Raw genomic sequence first — 26,452 nt, 5'->3', positions numbered from 1 at the left:
TTCATGGGACCTTGCACCTACTTGACTACCACTTCTTTCAGGCTTTGGCCCACTTCTTGCCAAGAAAATTATTCAATTCTCAACAAGCTGTGGAAAAGGCCTTTTGAGATTTCATCGCTACTCCCTCACCAGGCTTCTTTGCTGCTGGCATAAGCAAGCTACTGTTAAGATGGCAAAACTGTGTCAACAGTTTTGGCACATACTTTGATTAATTGTACTGCTTCTTGTTTGAGATATAATAAACTTTTGATTCAAAATTGGACATTTCATATCTAATGACCAAATATATTTGTCAAAATTTATCAAATTTTTGCTCTCATATTTTTAATTTCTAAGAACTCTTCTTTCATCTCTGATGTTCCTTTTTATAGAATCCTATTATTATATCATGAATATGGTCTCTCTGATAACATTCTTTACATATATGTGTATGTCTTTGTGTGTGTGGACAAATGCTGTTTTTAGTTTTCTGTAAGTTGCCTCTTCATGTTCTTTGTCTATTTTTCTGTTGGAGTGTTGGATTAGCCTGTTTTTGCATCACTATAAAGTAATACCTGAGACTGGTATTTTATAAAGAAAAGGAGTTTATTTAGTTCCCAGTTCTGCAAACTGTACAGGAAGCATGGTGTCAGCATCTGCTTCTGGTAAGGGATTCAAGGTAGAAGGCAAAGGTGAAGCGGGGGTGTCACATGGCCAAAGGAGGAGCAAGAGAGATGAAGGAATGCCAGGATCCCACCTCTGGTGTGAACAAATACAGTAAGAATTAACCCATTACCTCAGGGAGGGCACCAAGCCGTTCATGAGGGATCCGCCCTCAAGACTCAAACACCTTATACTTGGCCCCACCTCCAACATTGGAGATTGAATTTCAACATGAGATTTGGAGGAGTAAACATCCAGACTATATCAAGTGATCATTTTTCTTATTAATTTAGAATAATTTTTTATGTGAAAGGCATTAACTCTTTGACATATGTTACAATCTTTTTATTTTCCATGTTACCTTGTTCTTAAAGCACTATTGAAAGATGCTAGTGAAGACTAAAGATTACATTTTGATATCTGTTAATATAGGCCAAATGTGTTACCCCCTTCCTTTGACAGAGAAATAGTTAAATGATAAATTAGTACTTTCCACAAATTTAAAGTTTTTAATAACTTTTGGGTACCAACAATGTGCTAGGTGATGGTAATAAGGCTGCTCTCTGACCCAAAGGAGGTAACAATCCAGTACAGTAAAGTTCATTTTCCCCTCAAATTATCTGTTTTTGTTAGAAGCAACTCTGGAATTCTTTTAATTCTCATTATCGAGAAAAGAAGCAGAAAACAGAAAGTTAATTTATAAATAACCTAAAATCGTTAAACACAATTAAACTTGTCAAGAAAAACTAATTCCTGCTTATGTTTTAAAATTAGGCTGGACACAGTGGCTCACGCCTGTTCTCCCAGCACTTTGGGAGGCCAAGGTGGGAGGATCACTTAAGGCCAGGAGTTTTGCCTGGGCAATATAACAAGAGCCTGTTTCTAAAAAAAAAAGAAAAAAGAAAAAAAGAAAAAAAAATTAAGCCTGATGGTGCATGCCTGTAGTCCTAGCTACTACACAGGCTGAGGCAGGACGCTCACTTGAGCCTAGAGTTTGAGGCTGCACTGAGCTATGATGATGCCACTGCACTTTAGTCTGGGCAACAGAGCAAGACCTTGCCTCTAAAAATAAAGAAAGAAAGAAACAAACTAGCCTACAATCTAAGTATTCAAAAAGCATGGTATCAAACAACTTAAATTTGAGTTGCTCTGGATAAAAACTACCAGAGCAGGTCTAAAAAGTATGCTACGTGAATTTTTTGATAGCCAAGTGCTAACTATTAAGGGTTCAAGTAGAAATCCAGAGACGCAAATATAGCTACCACTATACTTCTGAAAATCTCTATGAAATCTTAACTGAATGCCATACCATGAAGAAACAGCTATAATTCTTGAGCCTTTTGGAAAACATTTGATGCTTACACATAAAATATATATTTCATGCTTTGGTTTACAAATTATGTGGTAAGCACCCTCTTCTTCCCACCAATCAAAGGAAAATCTACCCAAGCTACCTGAAAAGAAAATCTTAAAAAGAAGGAAAAAGCACATTAACATCGTTTTGGATCTATAAAATGGTATTTATTCAAGTTCACAGGAATTGGTTTCTAGAGAAAACTATGACTGGTTGGGAAGTATACCTGGATAGCTCAAAGGATCTATATTACAGGTAGATGTTGGCAACGTTTCACAAGTGAAATGACAAATTGTTGGTTCAACACCAGAATATGAATTGATAGCACTCAATTACTCATGGAAAAGTAAAATGGTAGGAAATAGCTGAAGATCACATAAAAGCATTATAAATGTACCATAGGGCCAGCCAATACTTGTTTCTATTCCAACCTGCCATTTCCATACCTCACACACCTTTCCCACTATAAACTCAATTGAGTTGACAAGTGTTTCTTTCAAAATCAAGTATCAGGTGAATGACGTCTGCAACTCACATGAATTACTAGAAATAAATCAATTTATTTTACAGAAAAGATTGAGAAACAGTGATATTAAGTGACTTAACTAAGATACAATGTCAGTTGGTGGAAGAATGAGTTTTTGAATCACACCAAGCTATTGCCAAATGAAAGGGAATTTTATTTTGAGGCCAGAGAACTAAAATGATAATTTGAGAGAAAAGGGTCTTCAGGAAAAGACGGGTCTCAGAGGAATCTACAAAATGAGACGCTTTTGATAACTAAGCCAGCAAGAAGTGATTGGCACCTAGTACTCTTTGATAAGACAAATGGGAAAGTGTTTAAAAGAAAAGTTGAACACCACAAAGTGAAAACAACTTAGAGAATGGGAGAAAATTTTTGCAAACCATATATAAGAAACTTGTATCTAGAATATATAAAGAACTCTTACAGTTAGATAACAAAAAATCAAATAACTCAGTATTTATTTATTTATTTATTTATTTTTGAGACAGAGTCTCACTCTGTTGCCCGGGCTAGAGTGAGTGCCGTGGCGTCAGCCTAGCTCACAGCAACCTCAAACTCCTGGGCTCAAGCGATCCTCCTGTCTCAGCCTCCCGAGTAGCTGGGACTACAGGCATGCGACACCATGCCCAGCTAATTTTTTGTATATATATATTTTAGTTGTCCATATAATTTCTTTCTATTTTTAGTAGAGGCGGGGTCTCACTCTTGCTCAGGCTGGTCTCGAACTCCTGACCTCGAGCGATCCACCAGCCTCGGCCTCCCAGAGTGCTAGGATTACAGGCGTGAGCCACGGCGCCCGGCCTACTCAGTATTTTTAAAATGAGAAAAGGATCTGAATAGACATTTCTCCAAGCATAATATACAAGTGGCCAATAGGCACAAGAAATGATACTCGACATCATTACTCATTAGGGAAACACAAATCAAAACCACAATGAGATACCATTTCAAACCCCTTTGACTGGCTAAAATAAAAAAGACAGACAATAAAAATTACTGGTGAGGTTGTGGAGAAATTAGAACCCTCAAACACATCTGGTGGGAAGGTAAAATTGTACAGCGGCTTTGGAAAACACTCTGGCAGTTCCTCAAATGGCTAAATAAACCTAGAGTTAGCAAATGACCCAGCAATTCCACTCTTAGGTATACACCCAAGAGAAACAGAAATATAAATCTACACAAGAATTTGCACATGAATTTCACAGCAGAAGTATTAACAGCCAAAAAATGTAAACAACCCAAATGTCCATCAATAGATGGATAAATAAAATGTGGTATATCCACATAATGAAATATTAGGCTATAAACAAGAATGAATACTGATATATACCACATAGATGAACCTTGAAAACATTATGCTAGTGAAAGAAGCCAGTTACAAAAGGCCACATATTGTATGATTCCATTCATACAAAATGCCCATAATAAGCAAATCTATAGGGACATAAAATAGATTAATGGTTGCTTAGAGCTGATGGGGGTAGAGATAATGGGGGGAGGGTAACAGCTAAAAGGTTTAGGGTTTCTTTCTGGGGTGGTGAAAATGTTTTAAAATTGGCTGTAGTAATGGTTGCACAATTCTGTGAATATACTAAAAACCAATGAATTGTACACCTTAAATGGATGAATTGTATGGAATGTGAATTATATTTTAATAAAGCTCTTAGAAAGGAAAAGGTTCCCTAAATGGTATTTTCCGCAGCGGTTAATAACTAGTAGGCAGCTATTTAAGTACGAAACTTAGGAGTAGCCAACAGGTGTTCCAACAGTTAAATTACTAAAATGGCAATATCTGAACTGAATGCTACAATAAACATTTGGGGATTTGGCGTGAGTGGCAGTGGATATCATTACAGTCAGGATAGTCTTTGCCCTAATTGCAGGAATGATTTAACGAAAAAAACAAACACCTAATAATAGTGAAAAAAGAAATAAAAAATGATGGGTACAGAGCAGATAATCAATTTGGAGGCAAGACAAATAACTTACGATTGATTAGACTTTATTGAAGCAAATTCTAGTCCTTGACAAAGGATTGTGGAGAGAGTGTAGATCAGTGAAGGCGCAATTCACGTTGGGAGACGGGGCGGGGGGGGGGGGGGGGAATGAGTTGAACAATTTGAGGCAAAGGGGTTAGGGGATTAGTTGCAGATAAGGCGAGAAAGAGTGGAGTGCTATCCGAGGGACATAGTTGATAATTTTATTAGGGTAACATGGCCATGTCTTAATCAAGGGTCAAAGGGCTATTTTCCATTTCGTAAGGGTCTCTCAGAAAGAAAATGCTACAACAGGCTAAAGTAGTATTTCGAAGGAAAGTTAAAATCACACTGGATTACGACCTCTAACGACTGAGTTCACTTTACATCTTTAAAAAATGCAATAATCGCTTTTAAAGGTTTTACACGAAAGGACAACAACAAAAAAATTCGTTTCTTGTGGCAATGAAAGCTGCAAGAACGACGTGGCTATGCACAGGCTTGGAAATTAAGGCGCCGAAGAAGTACCCAGGGGGTGTCAGGGATCGAAACATACCTCAAGTCACCCGAGGGAAGAGGAGACGCGAAGGCATCCCGGGGACTGCATTTTTGCAGGTAAACCCGGGTTGGGCCCTCCCGCTGGGAGGCTGGCTGCGACCAGAACTTGAAGGCAGAGAAGCTGCAGCGGTCGAACAACCAGCTCACCGCGGTCCCTCACAGGCCCGCTCCAGGTTTCCATGGCTAACGTCAACTCCGGCTGGCGCCACCCAGAGCAGAGGAGTACGCGCGCGCTCAGGGGTGGGGCCGGGCGCCCGGCTCGCCCCGCCCCGCGGCCTGCGCTCACGCCCAAGGCGGGCCCTTCCCTACGGCTGGCCAGGCCAGGCGGAGAGGGCTAAAGTGGCGCGCTTCGTTGGCTCCTCTGTGCCAACGCTCGACAGGCGAGGGGCAGTGGGAGTCCCTCCTGCTCTGGCTCCGCCCTGGGTCTAGGAGCTGCATCAGCGGCGGAAACAAACATCGCAGCGCTAGCCCTGAACTTTGCCCCGGGCCGTGCCCCTCTGCGCAAAAGCGTCGTTGCCTTGGTGACGTGAAGTTCTTCCGCTGGATCGTGTTCACAGGGCTGATAGACGTGCTTCCGCCATTTTGTGAATGTCCAGTCACCTGATGTCCGGTGGGATCGTTTGTGAGCCGACGCAGGCGTGTAGTAGGGCTCCAACCGCTCAGCGTCTCGCGGTCACATTGACGACATCTACACTGGTCGTCAGCACACATCACACTGACGGTAATGAATGTTTTTAAGCGATACTTCATACACCCTATTCGGCTTGGAAGATTTGGAACTGCACACACATGCTTGCTATCGCCCCTTTATTACATTTTTTTTTTCCTATGAGTGGATTTGTAGCTACTTTTTTAAATACAAGGAACCAAAATGCCCATCATGGAAAGGTCTATTAATTAGGTGAAGTTCTCGTATTCCAATAAAAGCGCTGTGGCTTTTATTACATCACTAATTTCAGACCGAGAAATTTTCAAAGGCTGGCCACAAAAACCCCAGTTATGCCAGTTAAAAAGTTATCTGTGTGTCCAGTGCCCACCTCCATTTTCCACGAAATTTGATTTCCCCCCTAAATTATGTACACTTTATAGATTGCCAGTTGGGAGTCCTCAAGGCGGCCTCTGAGAGCTTTAGCAATGATTGACCTACACTGATTTAGAGGTTTTCCTATGTGATTGATAACCTAGCAGTTCTGTACACCTGGGACTCCTAAGTGGCTTTAGGACTGTTTCGTTTGGATCTCCTTACCTCAAAACTATAAATGTGGCCTCCCTCTCCCCGCTGATGATGGTGGCTTAATATTTAAGCATTTAGGTTTTCAAGTCATAATAGGAAAAAATTCTTGTGTTATTGTTAAAGCCAAGATTTTATTAAAAAAAATATATAAAATACTGTTCTGAGGATAAGCATACTTTATTGAAAGCAACTGGGAGAAAACCTTGTGTAGTATCAATGGTGTGCATATACTTGTCTTTAAGGACACAATTTGCAGATAGAACCTTTCATAGTTCGGTGTCTTCACAATTAGATTATGGGAAAATGTGCTTTTGGTCCATCCATAATATTTCCCACTCAGGCTCCCTCATGATGGGTCAGAGTACTACATTCATCGTCTTTGAAGCATCAGTTACTGCTAAGAAGTCTGAGTACACTGTGATTAAGAGTAGAGGCTCCGGAATCAGGAAGCCTGGGCTGAAACCCTGTCACCACTCTTCACTATTTTGGGGGTTACCTAATTTCTCCTGTGCTCAGTTACCTCACCGTATCCCCTCTCTGGTAAAATAAGATTGATGATAGAATTTAACCCACGGAGAGTTAAGTTGATTGGAATAAATCTACATACCTGTAAATCACTTACACAGTAACTGGCACAGTTTAAGTGCTTAGTATAGATGAATTATTACCACTATGTAGAGAGACTTGTATTTATAATGCCCATTTTTCTTATGGGCAATATGTGTGACCCAAACAGAATTAACATTTTTATTGTTGAAAAACCTGCTGTTGGTATTTGGTTTCTTTGTTTTTTCTTTTTTTAAATATATTTGAACATTGTACTTACTTAGAATAAAATTAGTAAAACTTATGGTACAAGGCCTTTGGTTATTATCTGTGTATAAAATAGTCAACATTTTTGAAAAAGTGAATGGAATTGTGATTCCTATTTGTCAGGAAGCACACTAATTGCTACAGATATAAAGTCAAATAAAACATGATGCTTAAGGAATTTACCAAAATATAGCATCAAGGTCATAATTTTGACAATAAGGACATAGTAAGTATAGAGTGTGTGGTAAAAAGGTACTGAGCTATAGAAACAGAAGTGGGACACAAATGATTCTGGGGAAATTAAGGATGGCTGCAATCTAGTTTCTAAGGACAAGTAGAAGTTAAGTGGGTGAAAATATAGGAGAGGAGGCATTTTGGGTAGGAGAACATTCATTCATTCATTTAACAAATATTTACAGCATACATAGAATCAGGTGCTTTGTGTATCTCATTTAATCTTAACCTTTTGACAGCTTGTCGTTATTCTCATTTCAAATATAAGGAATCTGAGCTTCAATAAAGTAAAATAAATGATGAGATCTGGAATTAAGCCCTTATCTCTATGTCCAAGATTCATATATTTTTTCTACCTTGCTGATTCATGTAAAATGAAACAGATTGTGAAGAATCTGGAGCTGCTGCTTCAGCCAGAGAAAATATTTAGCCAGGCATTATCATGACATACATGTTTTTGTGTAATGGTAATGCCTATTTTCACTTCATACTTCAGTTACTTCTTTTGCTAAAAAGCAAAAACAAAAAACACACCATAAAATTTATACTCTGCCCCATTGCCTAGAGACCACTGGCCAGGGAGCTCTGAAACTAATGCAAAGCTGCAGCACCAAGTATGATGGGTGAAATCAGGCTTGGTGTCCACAAAGTTTCAGGTACCTTAAATAAACACAGGAGGAAGAATGGTTTTGGAAAGAAAGATGATTCCATTTTGAGACATGTGTTTGAGAGGCTGGTGTAATATTTAGGTGGATATGTCCAGTTAGAAATAAGTGATTGGATCTTGGGAGAGAGGTCAAGACAGAGATTTGGGAGTATTCTGTACTTAAAAATAAAAAAATGTTGATGTCATAAGATTGAAAGAGAATGCCAAGGTTTAGATCTTACGGGACAAGAAGAAAACCAAAGAAGAAAACCATCAGAAGAGAATTAAGAGACTATAAAATAAGATGATCAATTTCTTATATGGCTTGTTGAAATCTGTCTCATTGCTTTATGTCACAGATCATTATATACATATAAAAACAAAGACCATGCGAATGGGCATGTCGTAGGTAGATAATTTTAGAATGTCTCAGCATGTTCACAGCATGTTGGTTGAGTGACATGGAGTTGTGAGAATATTGAAGACGGAGTGATCAATATTTAATTATAAAAATGTCATTTGAGACTTAATATGGAAAATTTCATATCCCATAAACATTCATAAATAGAACCATCAAATAAACAATGTATAGTGTAATCATAGCTTTGCCATTAGTTGGTCTTAAGCTTTATTTTAAGATACAATATATTTTAAATTATACTTCTGAAAAATGTACAGTAATTACTGTTGGGTAATGTAGGGCAAAAGGATTGTTTCTCAGATTTTGGTTATATTTGAGAATTTTGAATCTTCTCATATAGCTTTTAAATTTCAAGATTATTCCACATAAATAACTTCTCAGATTAGGTGTTTAATTTTAGGACCATTTGAATTAATATTATTTAGAACATTATCATTACCAGAAACTTATTTTGGATAGTTTAAAAGTTGAACACAGGTGTTTAAGAAAGAGAACACGGTAGAATTGGTAGACTGAAAATCAGTAAATTGTAATATTTAAAAGGCTAGAGTTTAATTTTTAAATTATATTATACTTTATAAAAATTTATGAATAACTTCACTGAAAGATCAAATTTTAATAGTAACAAAACTCTGTATAAATATCCATAGCTATATTTATAATTTTACTCTACAAAAATTAAGTTACATGCATCTGAATTAAATATGATTCCCCTTTATTTTGGCACACATAATTGATAGTTGACTATGCAGATTTCATAGCCTATTCTAGCATCCTATGCTAAGATTGGAACAACAGTTAACTTCTTCTATGACAGTGTTACCAAGGATATTATTATGAATATTAATTTCTAAAGGTAATGCTGAAGTTAGTAACCTCAAGTAGATGGCCTTTTCCTGGCATTTGCCTGCCAAGTTCTCCGTTTATAAATGTACTAACTTTAGAATCTTGTGACCATCTTCACTTTCCCATTGAATGAATATATAAGAAAGTGCAGTGAACAACTTAACTGAAAGAATTTCTATTTGGTAGGACAGTTGTAATTACGTAAGAATGGGGGGAATAGTTAGGTGTAATTTGCCTAATTGTGGAGGAAAGCCTTGGTGCCCTCTTAGAATCTTTCCAGCCTCATGATGCTATTACTGTTGGATGGAAAAGTCCACATTGGTTAGAATTACTTCCTACAGTTTACATCGTGATGACCTCTTTAGGTTAATATATTTAAAAACACAAAAACTAGAGGTTACATTAAATAATTATTTTGGGAAAATGAAACCATATTTAGCAAATAAAATTTGTACATTAAATATAAATATCAGTCAGCATAATGGTTTATATCTATAATCCCAGCCTTTTGGGAGGTCAAGGTGAAAGGATCGCTTGAGGCCAGGAGTTTGAGACCAGCCTGGGGCAACATAGATAGTACCAGTAATCCCAGCTACTTGGGAGGGTGAGGTGGGAGGACTGCTTGAGCCTAGGAATTTCAGCCTGGGTGACACAGTGAGTCTCTGTCTATTAAAAAAAAAAAAAAAACCTATCTATCTATCTATATATATATGTATATATAAAATACATCAACAACAACAAAAGCCAGTGTTGGTGTGATGGTAGATTAGAGGTACGTTTTTAAAATATAGCTTGGCTGCTTTATTTAGCAAAATTGAAAATGCAGTTTCCTTTGACACAGAAATTTCATCTCTAGAAATATACTTTACAGATACCTTATCTAAGTGTGCAGCAATATTTGTACAAAGATGTACTTAGAACATTTGTAATAGCAAAAACAAAAATTCTTCAATAGGCAACAGGTAAAAAAGGAGGTATATCTACATGCACTTCTATGCAAAGATGTCCAAATTATGTTAAGTAAAAAATGTAAAAATTATAGTCTGTATAGTATGATTTTATTTATGTAAAACTAGAAGTAAGCATGAACATGTTTTGTATGTACTTATTTCTGAAGGATACATATGAAACTATGACAGACCTTGACCTCAAGAGGTTTACTGGAGTTTGATGGGAAGGGGAACTTTTACTTTTTACCTTATAGTCATGTGCTATTAATAAATTTTTTAAACAATCAATATGTATTATCCCATAATCTTTAAATAATAAAAAATTACAAACAAAAAAATTGACAGAAATACTCCCCTTGTCCCCTCAAAGCCTCACCAAGTCATTTAATGTGTAACCAGTAAAAAGGTGTAGTGGGTTTTTGTTTTCATAGTAGTACCTTATCCAGAAAATAATTTGTAATATACTGTTAGTTTCTCTGAATAAAGAAATAAGTATTGATGCTTTCATAGGAAGACAAATGCTATATTGTTTTTTAGTGTTATTTTACTGTTGAAAATTATTATAAGTTGTTTGGTATATTGGTAAATTCTGTGCTCCGCTAATGAGAGATTACTTAGATTCTGGACCACTGCAGTGTTTTATTCATCCTTAAAATTAGTTCATTTTGTATAGTAAATGAGAACATTTACTGAATTTATGTATACATTCTCAAGATTATTAGATTTTTTCCAGTGTTGCATATAAAATGTAAATATCAATTTTCATATATAAGTAAAAAACATACACTAGTGTATATATACGGATATGTAAAATATTTGTATATATAAAGTATATGTTATATATAATATGCAAAATAACTCCTATTTTGTTGAATCAGCAATGACTAAGTATTACCAGAATAAATTTTTATATGTGGTTTTGTCTTTAGCAATATAATTTTAAAGTATATTCATTTTAATAAAATTTATGCCAGTAATTTTTTTAAATTTCAGTTTTAGCAGAGCTGCTTTTTAGACTCTTAATTTAAATTAAAACCAATGTATAGAAATGAATATTAGAATAATTAGTAATCCTACTGAATTTTAAAAATTCTCTTATTTATGAATTTCAAGCCAAATATCTGATTCATGTTTCACATAGAAATTTTACTCCTACAAGACTTTGTAATTGGTAGAAAATGTATATACCAGTAAAGAGAAGCACACAAAAAAGAGAAGCATGTACTTGTAGAGATAACCATCATTTGTGGCTTTTATATAAAAGCCTATGGATTTTATTCCCTGTGAATTTTTTCCCTTATGACATTTTCTCCTGGCATCGTAATAATGAGTAATATTTCAGAGGCAAGCTTTGTTTTAAAGACATATATACCCTGCCTGCATAATACATGTGATAAAACCAAACAAATACTCATAGTCTTGAGTATATAAAAATCAAATGAAAATTTTTTTATTTCAATGGTTCAATTAGTGTAGAAGAAAACACTCTGAACTTCACAATTCAGTATCCCTGGGCAACTTGTTCCTATGTCGTTGTTGTGCCCAAATGTACTCTCGGGTAGAACTGTGGGCCATGAAAACCTAAAAATTACATTTACTCCTAAGAAAAGACTTTTTTGTTTATGTATTCCTTCATTCTCCAATATACAAATTCTTTAAAAGATAGTACATCTTAAAAATACTCACCTGAGTGTAACGTGGACTCTTCCAGAATTTTTATTCCTTTTTCTCCTGATGCACAGAATGAATAGTGTTTGCCTTATGAGTCAGAAAACAATCTTTAAGAACATCTCTAAGAAGGGCCTGAAGCCCATTTTCCCTTCTTTTGATCATATCACCAGTGCCCCATTCATTGCTGCCTCCTTCCAGAGAGAATGACTCCTTTCTTTCAGAAACAAAAGCAGCCCTACCTGAGAAACACTCTGAAATACTTTGATGTCTTTGCATGATCTCTATTTACTAGATCAGTATTTTCTTCATTCCTCATCAAAACATGAACTCAGTAACTGATTTCTTCCTTGTTGGATAAATGGACATGAAAACTTTATTCCAGATTAAAATAGTGGAAATTTAAGAAAACAGTCTCCTGTGAAAGAAAAACATAATGATGTTCATAGAGTTATGGAGAGCGTATTTAATCAGAAATATTGAGATCTGAATTAAAATTCAAGCTCTACAAGAAACCTGATAATTTGACATTAGGCAAGTCAAACTCTTCAGAATTCAGTTTTCTCCTCAATAATATTAAGAGATTGGGCTATATCTCTAAATTTCCATATAACTGTATATTTCTGCTGTTTATTTTTGTATTAACTTTATCATGCTATGGCTGGAAATAAAGACAGTCAATAAAATTCTATGCATATACATTTTTAAAGTGCATAAATTTTCTAAATAACAAACATAAGAGTGAGCTTTATTTATTGTTAGGCAGACCTAAACAAAACATGGTTATCATTAGAAAACTAAACTGTGTTAACTTAAGTATTGACCACTTTGCCTGGGTAGTGATTTCTGTGAATATTAACATCAGATAATATGTCACCTTAATCAGTATTCATTAAATACCAATGGTTAACTTCTGAGTGCTCTTTCCTTAAGGCCAATTAAATAAAAATGTTAAAGCCAGTATTGTGAAGATTTCTGCCATGTAATAGCCAAATTATTTTATACTTAGCTTCTTTTTGATTAAAAGTAGTGGTCAAAGATGTTGAAGCCCTTGAAGGTGATTTTGAAGATGGAGAAGTGCTGAAGCTACCCAGGCAGCAATCAGAAACAATTAGGAAAAATGTACCAAATGCTTCATTCTTTTTCTAGGCTGCATGGCAAATTACATTTAATATTTCAGGCTTGTTGCATTTTAAAATAAGGCTTCCAACTAAGCAATTTTCAAGACAACTCCAATCAAAAGATATTGCTTAAAATTTTCTTACTGCTATAGAAATGAAAAGAGTGATTGTCTATGTTGATTAGCCTTGAAGATTGCTTTGGGAAGAATTTTGACAGTTGTAGTAATGTTACCATTATAATTTACAATCTGTGAAGAATTGAATACTATGTTGACTATCAGAATAGTTTAGTGCTTCCTTTTTTTTTTTTGGTTATGACATTCTACCAGTGAATGAGACTTCCTTTTTTATCTGCTGATTTTATTCTACGTCTTTAATATAAAGAGGGATCTTTGTAATGTGTATTTTTTAAATGCATATATAATTTATTTCTTTTATCATGATGCTTAAAAACTATTCTCAATTATCAAACAAAAATCAAACATAGAGCATAATAAATATACCTAAAATATTTATTGATGCCTACTATGTGCAAAATGTGCAAATCAGTTTGACAGATACAGAGATGAAAAAGAAACATTTAACTCCAAAGAGTTTACAACTTAATGGATAGAAAATTCACAATAAAAAAGAAATGAACAAAATAAAACTAGAAACATTTAGAATGAACTACACCTTAGTTATAAGTTGAATATGGCTGATACTATTTCATTTGCTTATATATAAGTACTAAATAGAGGTTATCTACCTCATACAACAAAACTTGGGACATTAGGAACATGATCCCACAATTTTTATATTTAGAAAGAAAAGTTATCATTGAGCGAAGTTACATTGCACTTGGCAATGTATAGAAAAATGTTTAAATACTAAGAAAGACTTTTATGCTGGCAAGAAGATTCATCTTTTATGAACCTTCTGGTTCAAAGGCCAATTTTTAATTGTTTTAAGTATTTTTAAAATAGCCTAAAATGTAATGGCTGCCTTAAATTAGCAAACTATATAAGATTCAGTGATAGTGAGGATTTAGTTAAATGGCATTCTTATTTATTCATTTATGAATTAAATTAGTGAACATCGATTGTGTGTTTACTAGGTGATAAGCAATTTGTTAGAGGACTAGTGATACATAGAGAGGAGTAGTACCTCCTACCATGGGCCCCACTGGTGAGAGGTGCTGGGGTAATACAAATCTATATGATCACTTTGGAAAGAAGTTTAATCACATTTATTAAAAGGTATGCACTCTAAAAATGTGCATACATTTTAATGGATTAATAAGTGTTCAAAAGAAGGCTGGGCGCGGTGGCTCACGCCTGTAATCCTAGCACTCTGGGAGGCCGAGGTGGCCGGATCGTTTGAGCTCAGGAGTTCGAGACCAGCCTGAGCAAGAGCGAGACTCCATCTCTACTAAAAATAGAAAGAAATTATATGGACAGCTAAAAATATATATAGAAAAAATTAGCCGGGCATAGTGGCACATGCCTGTAGTCCCAGCTACTCGGGAGGCTGAGACAGGAGGATCGCTTGAGCTCAGGAGTTTGAGGTTGCTGTGAGCTAGGCTGACGCCACGGCACTCACTCTAGCCTGGGCAACAGAGAGAGACTCTGTCTCAAAAAAAAAAAAAAAAAAAGAAGAAGAAAAAGGATTCATGCACCTATGTATTTAATGCATATTTCTGATACTGGAAAATTGGATCCAACTTGAATTTTCCAAGTTTCAATGATTAAGAAAGTTATAGTATTTCCCCTTGGTTGAATATAACACAAACGTTAAAATGATAATCATGTTAATGCTTATATATGTAATGTGAAAAAATAAAAATTGAATAAAGTGTTAAAATTTCATAAAAATCTTAAATGAGAAAACTTGGAATTTTCAAAAATGATAGTTGTATTAGCATGGAGGTGTTTCAGATGATCATCTCAATGTCTGTTTTTGAAACATCATGTATTATTTAAAAATAATTAAATAGTTTAATGTATAAAAGTCCTGAATTGCATGCAACCTTTGTGTGTTACTGGTGGTAATGTAAAATGGCAAAGCTGTTGTAGAAAACAATATAGTAGCTCTTTAAAAAATTAAACACATAACTACTACATTCTAGCATTTGCACTTCTGGATACCCAAAAGGAGTGAAAGCAGAGCCTCTTAACAAATATTTGCACATCCATGTTCATAGCAGCGTTATTCACAATAGCCAAAAAGTAGAAGGAAACCAAGTATTCATGACAGATGAATGGATAAGCAAAATGTGGTATTATGTACAAACAGTAGAATATTATTCAGCATTAAAAACAATCATCTGTAGATGTGAACTTCATTGGAAATTCTTTTGATCAGTAGGTTAAAGATATGTCTAAGAAGTTCTGTTACAGTTACAAGAAAAATTGTGTTTAAGTGTTAAATTATTTGTGGCATTTTCTACTTCAGTTTAGAAGAGCACAGTTATATATGATCCAGCTATCTCTATTTATTTGAGTATGATTCTTGATACTCAGTGTAATTCTTGATGGGACCAAAAAACTTCTGTGTTGACTCTTAGTTCTAATCTCACTTTTCTCTTTGTTCAGAATAAACTTTCTTGACTCATAGCAAGAGATGGGGAGTGTTATCTAGGCAACAACGAACTAGAACTCCTTCAATTCCATTTTTTTTTTAATTAAACCAACTAAAAAATACAGCTCTCAGAATTCAAGACTATATTTCCATGTTGCACATCACAACTCCAACCTGACATTAACATCTTGCTGTAGAAGAAAAGGTATCTGGCATCTAGGTACAAATCAGAAGAATAATGGATTATCAAAAAAAAAATTAGATATTTTAGTTTTCCACTGGTATTTTTTCCATTAAGAATTTAAAATATAAGCTCCAATATCATACATGTTTGTGTCATGTAGGTACTATGTATAAGAGACTCTCAGCAGAAAACAGGTGTTACAATTAATGGGGCCATTGAGCAGTTTAATGAAGGGGACTGTTTCACAAGTGTATATAGATAGGATTAAAGGAAACAAATCAGATTTGTGACATAGTTGAACTTGCAACACCTATAGGCCTGAATGTGTAAGAGGAGGAGAGTTCATTAGAAGAACCCAGATAGTTTAGGAGAGCCCAGTAGGCGCTGTGGCCCTTGTTGAGGAATACAGTTGTTAAGGCCCAAATCTCACTCTTCTACTCTTTGATCTCCTTCTAGTGTCTTCCATTGGCTAAACCCAACTGCCAGCTAGAGAGACAAAGGACCCTAATTGATGCTGTCCTTAAAGGTGTGTCTCTAGAGTCACAGAGCAGGAGGAGAATGGTAGAGAATAGATGTGGAAGGGCAAAGGGAGGCTATCTAGCACATAATATTTCAGTAAAAGTGCACTTATTCTTATATCTGTCCTCCTTCATTATGGTTATGTAGCAGGTCCCTGAAGACTTCTAAGTTTGCAACTCTTAGGGGAAATAATTTCTTAGATCTTGGGTGTTGGTTCTGCTGTTGCTTTCTCTGTTGCACTGATATATTCAATTGAATATTTGATGAGAGCCTGTATGTAACTGATTTTTTGATCTCCCAGATAGTGAGGTATAAATCTTTAATAAATGTAAAAGAACAATAAGAACATGATGTCATGAAAGGGAAGTGATTTAGTATGTAATAGGATAGCTCTTTGATTTTTATCATTCTTTCTGTTGGTTGTGTATCGTCTATACTCTACTATAACATTCATTTACTTACCTCTTTAATATATAGGCCATTAGCTATAGTAAGCGTGATTGCACATACAAATGAATAAGTGGGTTTACAACAAAGGAATAATATCAATTTTTAGAACTATATGAGCCCATATGTTTTTAATATTTTTACACAATTGTATTACCTTGAAATTAAAGTAGTGAGTAGATTTGATTTAGTATTTTTTTTAAAAATCACTAGTTCTTCCCCCCTAAATATCATGAAGACTCATTGTGAACATAATGAACAAAATTTTAAAATTCAGTGGAAAACAAAACAGTATGTAAAGATTAATAATTGATTACAAGATAAAATCACTTAAATGTTTATGATCCAGTAAGACTATAACTAAATAGGAATAAAATTACTCTAGAAAGCATTATTTCTGCTTTGTTTTCATGCAATTTACCTCATCTGGGCTCATAATAGTATCATTAATTGATCTTTTGAATATAATTAAAAATAACTGATCAAAAGATTTGAAGGATCTAATATTAGAAACAAATATCTCACTATTTAAAATTGTTTTTGAGTTAGAAAAGTGGTTTCCAACCAAAACTGGTTTTTTTGTTTTTGTTTCCTTCATGAAAATAATGCTCTTTAAAAAGTAAGTTTAGTTTTTATTAACAGCTGTTATTGATGGTTTCTCTTCTAAATATTGAAGTGACTGAAATACTCACGTTGTAAGTACAAATTTCTACTCTTATTTTCTTATATGCATTGAAAAAAATCTGGAAATAGTACTATGCTAAAATAATTTCATGATACCAGAAAATCAGTTTTTCAAATCTCTGTTAGAGCTGTCATTTAAATTCTTGATAATGTCAACATTAATCAGTTAATGCATAATCTTAAAAAGAATATTTAAAACATTTAATAACTGAACTATTAAAGGATGACAATTATGAGACTGACATTCTCATAATTATTCTCCTTGAGAGTTAACAACAGCCTAACCTCTTAACATTAACAGATGTTTGAGCTTCAGTTTTATTGTATTTAGTTTCTATTTATAGAGGTTTTAGCATCTGTTTGCGTAAGTATACTCATACCTTCATTGAAAACATAATTCAACAGTGTGGTAATGGCTCTATTAATATTAGAATCTTTGACTAACTAGAAAAATTATTTCAGCATCATAATAATTAAGGGAACACACACAAAAAAGCAGGCCAGAAGACAAAAGTACATATTAGGAACCTTGGCCATAAGCAATTTCCAAGGTTATAGCCTAAGATCAGGACACTTTCTAAACATTTTTCTTTAGTTGCATTTCTCTAAAATTGTAAATCGTGCACAACTATGACCCTGAAGCACTATAAAACATTGAAAATAAAATTTTGTTTAATTTATTCTACTTTTTAAGGCAGGAAAGTATATCAATACACTTAAGAAAAAATTTCCACAAGTGTACAAAATAAGTCTGATTGACTTTCAGCTAATTAAAAAATTAAACCAATTATTCTGAAGTATCCTATTCTATGAGTAATGTGTTATCTAGTTTTCTATTTCAAGTTTTATAATTGTATACTTGTACCTTTGCCACTAAATCTAAATTAGCCTTTTTTGGGGGGGAGGTAAGAAGTTTGACATAGTGTACTGATTGTTATAGACTATAATATTGTTACAATAATATGAGAACTGTATGTTGTATTTTTACTTGCGTGTATATGTGTACGTATTATAAAATTCACAGATGTATACTATGTTGTTTAAAAACCTCCAATGGTGGCAGTTTTAAGACTATTTTGTTGCTAATAATGGCTTAATAACTAAAACAGAACAGAGTGCTTCCTAAGGTAGCCAGGGAAATATGCCAATTTTGACTTCATTTCCATCTTATTGAAAGACTGCATTCATTCTCTTTTTAGATGTAAAGCTCTTCATTCTACTATTCCTCAACGCTCTTTAGAGAATTCCAGCTTGCTTTTCACCTACCTTTTAACAGTTTAACATAGATGGCTGGATCAAGCCCATTGTTCCAATTGTATGAAGCTTAAAAAGCTCTGCAGTATTTTACTCTTTCCATTGTATCTGGCTTCCCTGAGTGCTCTGCTCGCTGCATTTTACTTGTACTCTCTGTTTTCTAAATCCATTTATGCGTATTCTTTCTGAAGACACTTGTTCGTATGGGAGCTCAAATTGACTTCTCCCCATTCTATTTCCTTAACTAAACATGCACCATTAAGGTTGATTGAACACTTTTAAAGAACATCATAAAAATTGAAAGGCCATAAGAAAGTAGGCCACCAGTGTTTGTAAATACCTGTTTTAAGCCAAATTGATAGGAAGGAATAAGAAATAATTGGAAACTTTAAAATGCTACTGATATATATATATTTTTTAACAGATTAGTCTTTTTTGGTTGTTCTGGGAGGGAGAGGAGAGGAAAGGCTATGTTCTAATTAAAGACAGAACAAATATTAGAGCCAAACCACTAAAATTATTGAAAACATTTTCTAGAAGAAAACCTTAATGTTTTTCAATAAGCAAAATGTAAAACATGAAGTTCATGAATAAAATCTACAGCTATTAAATCACACCACCTTAATTTTTTCGTTGTTTAAAATATAGTCATTGTTAACTTTATGGTTCACAAAAATAGTAAGATTATCACTAACCTTTTTTCCTATTTATAAAGTTTAAAAATAACTGCTGGTATGAAATGTTTTTAAACATGTATAAGTTAATTATAAAATTAAAAACCAAGATAAAAATGTAGAATTTTATTAATATTTGTTAAAAATAATTCACAACCATTTCCATTTTAATGTTTGATCAAAATATAATTCATTAAAAAAACAAAATATGTTATCGCAATGGATTTTTATTCGGAGCATATGAAAATACTTTTATTTTTATTAATATGAGGAAAAATCTGTTCTAACTTTAAATTTAGCATTTCAGAATCACTGGTATTTTATATGGAGAATGACAATGTTGAGGAATTGGCTTTTTGATTTACCTAAAAGAGCATATAGTTAAAGTAAGGCCTAACAAAATATAAAAGATAAATTAATTTGATTTCAGGTAATTAATATTTTCAAAACTACTTCTAAGTTTCTTTGAATATACTATTTTATTTTTAGGTTATAACATTTCATGATTTTGCTATAAAATCATTCATTTTATGTTAATTTTAAGGAAAAATCATCCCCCAAACAAAATTTTAAGATTAAAAAAATGCATAAATTGAGTCTAAGAAATGTCTTCTGAATAGTTTACAAAACAGTTTTATTCACAACTGAAAAAGAGTAATAGTAGAATGGTATAATTTATGTAAAATAAAAGCTTGTAGAAACAGAATATAACTAATGAAATAGCTGTGTACTTCTTGCTGACCTACTTCTAAAAGGCAACTGAAAACTTAGATGCAATTCAGCATAGGTTTTTCTTTAAAAATATTTCCATAATGGAGGAAAGCATAGAAAGTTGAACAAGGAAAGTAGTCAAGCACTTGGAAGTGGTCTGTGAGCTCTAATTTTTACAGCAGAAGTGTCAAAAAACCCAGTCAGTTTCTAGCCTGTAAACAGTGTTAGTTAGATTCATTGAATAACCAAAGGAACTTGGCCATAAGTGCTTCTACTCATACAGAACTATAAATAATTTATTTCCTTTTATGTAAAATTTAATTGAAGTTAAGAGGCTAGAGTATGACTAAGAGTAAGATCTAATGTATTAAAACATTAAACACTTTTCATAATTTATGTAGCTTATGAATAATGAAATGGCATGTTCCTTAAATATAAGGTTTATTTTAAAACTAGTCATTAGTGGCTGCAAACACACATACTCCGTGCACACTGAATATTCTTGGCAATGGAAAAATAAGCACCACATGTACTTACCATCAAATTGGTACTAACTGATCAACACTAAGGTGCTCACATGAAAGTAATATTCATTGGGTGCCAGTCAGGTGGGGGCATGGGAGGGTAAACTTACAACTAATCAATGAGGTGTGTGCACTGTATGGGGGAAGGGCATGCCTCTAGCCCTGGCTTGGGTGAGGCAAAGTCATTAATTGTAACCAAAATGTTTGTACCCCGATAATATTCTGAAATAAAAATATAAATAAATAAATATTCTAGGCAAAAAAATATTCACAACCATAGTTAATTTTGTGTCAGTAGTCAGAAAAATCCAGGACTATAAAAATAGAAGTAAATAATAAAGTTCTTATTGAACAATTAATTAATCTTCATATATTTTCATATATACATATATACAAATCAGAAGATCAGTTTGACATCTGTATTCACTTCATCACTGGAGGCTCCTAATCTATAAAGTTCCCCAATTTCTAGTTTTCCAGGTTGTTTGTGGAATTGTCCTTAATTGAAAATAAGTCATATAATCATGCATATGACTGCATGCAAAATAAACCTATCAAGATAATTGCTGGAGCAAAGAATAATAATTTTACTGTAGAAATTATGTTTTCTCTAAGTGAAATATACTGGAAGAGAATGAATAAATAGTTTACAATCTTTACATACGTTGGGGCTCTATTACAGCTGATTAAAAAGCATATTAGTAATAATTATTTACCAATTCCCTTGTAATTGAAAAAGCAATGAATCTGGTGTTGAAAAAAATATGTATCAGGTATGGTATGTACTCTTTTCCTTGTGAAGCCACAGCTTCTTTATATATAAATGGAGACAATATATGTCATGCCTGCTTTATGATTGTTATTAGGATAACTCATTTAAAATGTTTGCCAGTGGTTTGTAAATTTAAATCACTAGTTGTTTTGTTGCAATCGGTTGCTTTGCTAAGTGGGTTACAAATAATTTGTAATTATAACTTAAAATTTCAGTGTGTGAATTATTTACTTAAGAAATAATTTAGAGCAGATCTAAAATCACTCTTATAAAAACGTTACTCATGTTCATTTACATTTTCATTTGTTTTACTAAGTTGGAAAGGGATGGAGTTAATAAGCTATCGCCTTATGAATTGCACATAACCAATAGTTTAAATGATCTAGGTATTCCCAGGGGATTTGTATGTCATGTCAGTGTCATCTGCTATCCTGACAAAAAAAATTCAGAATGGCTATGCCTAATCATGTTAATAATCATTTCTCTCATTGCTTTTATATGAAATTGTTTATTGTAAATTGATATTAAAAGGTCCCTAGAGATTGGGTCTGTGTCTATATACTGTACAGCACTTAGCAATGCCTAAATATGTTTATTATTTTTCTTAGTGTCATTATCAAATTATGTATTAAAAATTATTTTAATTTCAAGAAATTTATATGCAATTAAAATTTAATTAAAATTTATAATAAGAATTATAAGATAGCTCCAAATTTAACAATGTATACATAAAAATTAAATGAAAGATCTCAAATATGTTAGAAATTCATAGGAAAAATGGCTAAAAGAAAATATGACAAAATGCTAATTGGATGTAGCATAAGTTACGTATTTTTCTGCTTTACACTTTTCTATTCTTGAACATTTTTCTCCAGTGAAAACCTATTACACTTATTTTTCCCACACTTTATTATTTAAAAAGACACTTTCTATTATAAAAGTATTACACAGTCAGCATTTAATTTATACATAATCATCAAAGAAAAAAAGTAGGTGATGCTGATTTAGTAATAAATTGTGAAGAGTAGACTGTCAAAACACTATAATGAAAGCAGTTGTCCAAACTAAGGGGCAACAAAGACATCTTCTGGACATCTTAAGAACTGCATAGTTGATTTTATTTTATTTATTTTTTTTTTTGAGACAGAGTCTCACTTTGTTGCCCAGGCTAGAGTGACTGCCATGGCGTCAGCCTAGCTCACAGCAACCTCAAACTCCTGAGCTCAAGGGATCCTCCTGTCTCAGCCTCCCAAGTAGTTGGGACTACAGGCATGCACCACCGTACCCGGCTAATTTTTTCTATATATATTTTTAGCTGTCCATATAATTTCTTTCTATTTTTAGTAGAGATGGGGTCTCGCTCTTGTTCAGGCTGGTCTCGAACTCCTGAGCTCAAACGATCCGGCCACCTCGGCCTCCCAGAGTGCTAGGATTACAGGCGTGAGCCACCGCGCCCGGCCCATAGTTGATTTTAAACAAAGGATCTTATTTTCACCTAAGTGTAATAACTGTTTAAAAACCACACATTAAGAAGAGCAAAATCGGCTGGGTGCGGTGGCTCACGCCTGTAATCCTAGCACTCTGGGAGGCCGAGGCGGGTGGATCACTCGAGGTCAGGAGTTCGAGACCAGCAAGAGGGAGACCCCATCTCTACTAAAAATAGAAAGAAATTAGCTAGCCAACTAAAATATATATAGAAATAAAAATTAGCTGGGCATGGTGGCTCATGCCTGTAGTCCCAGCTACTCGGGAGGCTGAGGCAGTAGGATTGCTTAAGCCCAGGAGTTTGAGGTTGAGTTAGGCTGACGCCACGGCACTCACTCTAGCCCGGGCAACAAAGCAAGACTCTGTCTCAAAAAAAAAAAAGCAAAATCAATCTGTAATTAATTTTGAAATTTTAAGTATCACATGATTAAATTACAAACATAGCATTTAAAGAAGAAAAAATACAAAATTGTTGCATACACATTGGAATTATATAGTTTCCAAAATACCTTTAAAACTATTTTCAGATAGATTATAAAGTATACTTATTTTATTTTCATGTAAGGAACATACAAAATATGAATAGTATGAAAACTACATGCAGTGTTGAACTAGTACTTTAAAAATTTAAATAAAACATTTCATGAATCATGGAATCCATTTACATCAAAATATGACTGGCAGTTTAGTTATCAATTTAAAGAACTGGATTTAACACATAAGCCAACTCAAAACCATATTTGATTGATTTTTGATATATCCTAGTACTATGCAATGTAATAGTTTAGAAAAGTCATTTCTAGTGAAATATAATTATTAAAAGTCAAAATTTTAAATATGTCCACTCAGTTGGAACATGTGTTCTTTTCAGCCTGAAACTGCTTGTAAAATTATATCACAGTAGGCACAATTAACGATTTGTATATGAAATAGGACTCATTTCTCTTATTCTTAGTGCATGAATGACTGGTTGCACTCACAGTCAGCCACGTTTAGGAACTACTATTGATGCCTATAATTTGCATCTCTAAACAATTTTCAGGGCAGACCTGGTTTGAGAGTATATTTTTCAAAGTATAGTCCTAAAAACTAATCTGTAGTGAGGCCAGCAAAACTCATCTTGCTTTAGTAACAGTTGTGTTTTGTAAGAAACGTATGCTTTAGTTTATGTAATCCCAAATGAAAAGATACTCTGCAAATGAAAGGATGCTTATTTCCTGAAGTTATCTTTTCTTAATATCTTCATATGACAGGCCATAATGACATTTTATAACTAAATGCTTCTAATACCAGAACTAAGCATTTGATTCTCTGGACTTTGTTTCATGTCACTTTTATCTTTTCAAATTGTTGTATGATGTAATAGTCCATGATTTTTATAATATAGAAATTCAAACAAATAATTAAGATAACCATAACGAAAGTTTGAGAGGTGATATTAAATAAAATTCATGAAAGGTCATAGATTATCTTCATATGGAACTGAAGTGTTTCAGTAACATAAGTAACATGATTTTTTTTTTCACTGACTACTGTCTGCTAGTTTTTGCACAACTGCTAAACAGAAAAAGGTTTCTTGGTGTATGCTCATGTCTCTTTAGGCAGTTACATTCGATTTGATCTTGGAAAGTTGCCCCCAGGAATTCTGTAAGAAATAAGATATTTATGAGTCAAATAATGGTGACTTGATTTCTTAATGCATAAGCTAACTTTAGGTAATTCTACAGTAAGTAATTTTTGTATTTTATATGTGTGAAATTTCAAAAATACTATAAAAAAGAGAAAATGATCCTATTTTTGGCTATTTAAAAATTGGGTTATCCCGAGGACTCAATGGAACACAACTAATGATAGCAGAGGGAGTCAGTGCAGCAAGAGGCAGGCCTAAGCTAGATCTGTGCTGGGTGGGTCACTTTAACAGATGAGTGGGAGCATGGGCACAAAGAAGCTAGTAGACAGGTAATACTTGAAAATCTAGGTGGACAGGTGTTGAGCAGCAGAGTGGATGCTTGATGAGAATTAGCAAGGCTCTTAGGCACTGAGGTGGGATCTAGGGCAGGGTCCAGACTGGAGACAGGGGCAAGTGGGAACTTTCAAGAAAATTTTGAAGAATTCACAAAATTTTTGGCCTTTATGATTTCATAGAGTTGAATTTATATGCCCTTCAAAGTATAAGTGAACTGCTTTGCATATTCAGTGAGTAGAGTGAGTTGGGAGAAAATACAATTAAAAGTAGTTTCCATATAATTATTTCAAGGTTCCCTCACTAGTGAGCACTAGTACTGTTTGAACATTATTTGACCTTGTTAGCCATTTCTAAGCCTTTTTGAATTATGATGTAAATACACTGGACTTTGGGAAAGGTTTGGTGAATGTGGGAAAAGAAGCCTTATGCTATCTGACAGGTTTTCCCAGCTGCCAGAGTGAATACATGATAGTATATAACAATATTTCCTATTTTTATACATGACTACCACAAATATGGAGAGTATATTTTTAATGGGATGAGAAATGATATTAAAGGACAGAATAGCTTTACCGTCCCTCATCTTGGTTGCTGTGGTACATCTGTGCAGTCGGGGATGTAATATTCTGATGTGATAAAAGAGATGGAGAGATATTTATCCCTCTGAGTTGCCGAAAAGCTATTTCTGCATGGATGCTCCGAGGATGATCATTTGTCAGAATCCTAGCATTCTTGTTTTTGTTGTCTGAAATGAGGAATCAGAAAGTTAAAATTATGAAACAATAAGAAACACTGAGTAATATAAGAATTAAGTAATAAAGTTTGGTTGTGCTTCAGCAAAATGTCTGCTATACATGTTTCATAACATGAATTAAAATTCCAAAAAAATATATAATTGGAATATATTCCTAGCATTTAATGTGGCCCAAATTTCTGTGAGCTAATGAATCAATTTGATCCTTTCTAGGTAATTTAAAAATATATAAATATCCAGATTTGCATGCTGTAATAAATGTACAGATAAAGTGACCATGCTTTTCCAAATAAAAATTGGAGCAGCACAGCCAAAAAAATAGAAAAAATTATAGGACTTTTTCAGCAAATCCTAAGAAATAGTTGCATAACATGTCTTGAAAAAAGTTACAGGCATACCTCGGAGATATTGCGGGTTGGGTCGTAGATCACTGCAATAAAGTGAATATTGCAATAAAGCAAAGTTACACAAATTTTTTGGTTGCCTAGTGCATATAAAAGTCATGTTTATGCTATGCTGTTGTCTATTAAGTGTGCGATAGTTTTATATGTAAAAAATGTACATACCTTAATTGAAAATACTTTATTGCTAAAATATGCTAACGATCATCTGAGCCTTCAGCAAATCATAATCTTTTTGCTGGTGGAGGCTCTTGCCCCAGTGTTGATGGCTGCTAACTGATCAGGGTGGTGGTTGCTGAAGGTTTGGGTGGCCATGGCAATTTCTCAGAATGAGACAACAATGAATTTTGGTGCATTGATTCACTCTTCCTTTCATGAAAGATTTTTCTGTAGCATGCAATGTTGTTTGATAGCATTTTACCCACAGTAGGACTTCTTTCAACATTGCCATCAATAAGTTTATGTAATATTCTAAATCCTTTGTTGTCATTTCAGCAACATCCATAGTATCCTCACCAGCAGTAAATTC

The 26,452-nt window shown here is 34.0% G+C and overlaps 2 protein-coding genes across 2 annotated transcripts in view; both read right to left on the bottom strand.

The window, feature by feature from the left end:
* PCNX4 (pecanex 4) overlaps window positions 1-5,228 on the bottom strand; it is a 28,987-nt gene extending 23,759 nt beyond the window's left edge. The window contains exon 1 of the mRNA XM_069465014.1: window positions 5,055-5,228. The gene's annotated coding sequence lies outside the window, so the exon portion shown is untranslated. The remainder of the gene's footprint in view (window positions 1-5,054) is intronic.
* Window positions 5,229-24,407: 19,179 nt separating this feature from the next.
* LRRC9 (leucine rich repeat containing 9) overlaps window positions 24,408-26,452 on the bottom strand; it is a 104,433-nt gene continuing 102,388 nt past the window's right edge. Inside the window, exons 31-32 of the mRNA XM_069465013.1 lie at window positions 25,342-25,513; window positions 24,408-24,447 (exon numbers count right to left, since the gene is read on the bottom strand). Of these exons, the coding sequence (XP_069321114.1) occupies window positions 24,408-24,447; window positions 25,342-25,513 (212 nt within the window). The remainder of the gene's footprint in view (window positions 24,448-25,341; window positions 25,514-26,452) is intronic.

This window comes from Eulemur rufifrons, chromosome 2 (assembly GCF_041146395.1).
Source record: "Eulemur rufifrons isolate Redbay chromosome 2, OSU_ERuf_1, whole genome shotgun sequence".
Lineage (NCBI taxonomy): Eukaryota > Metazoa > Chordata > Mammalia > Primates > Lemuridae > Eulemur > Eulemur rufifrons.
The sequence above is the reverse complement of the archived record's forward strand: the minus strand, read 5'-3'. Positions and strand labels throughout refer to the sequence as shown.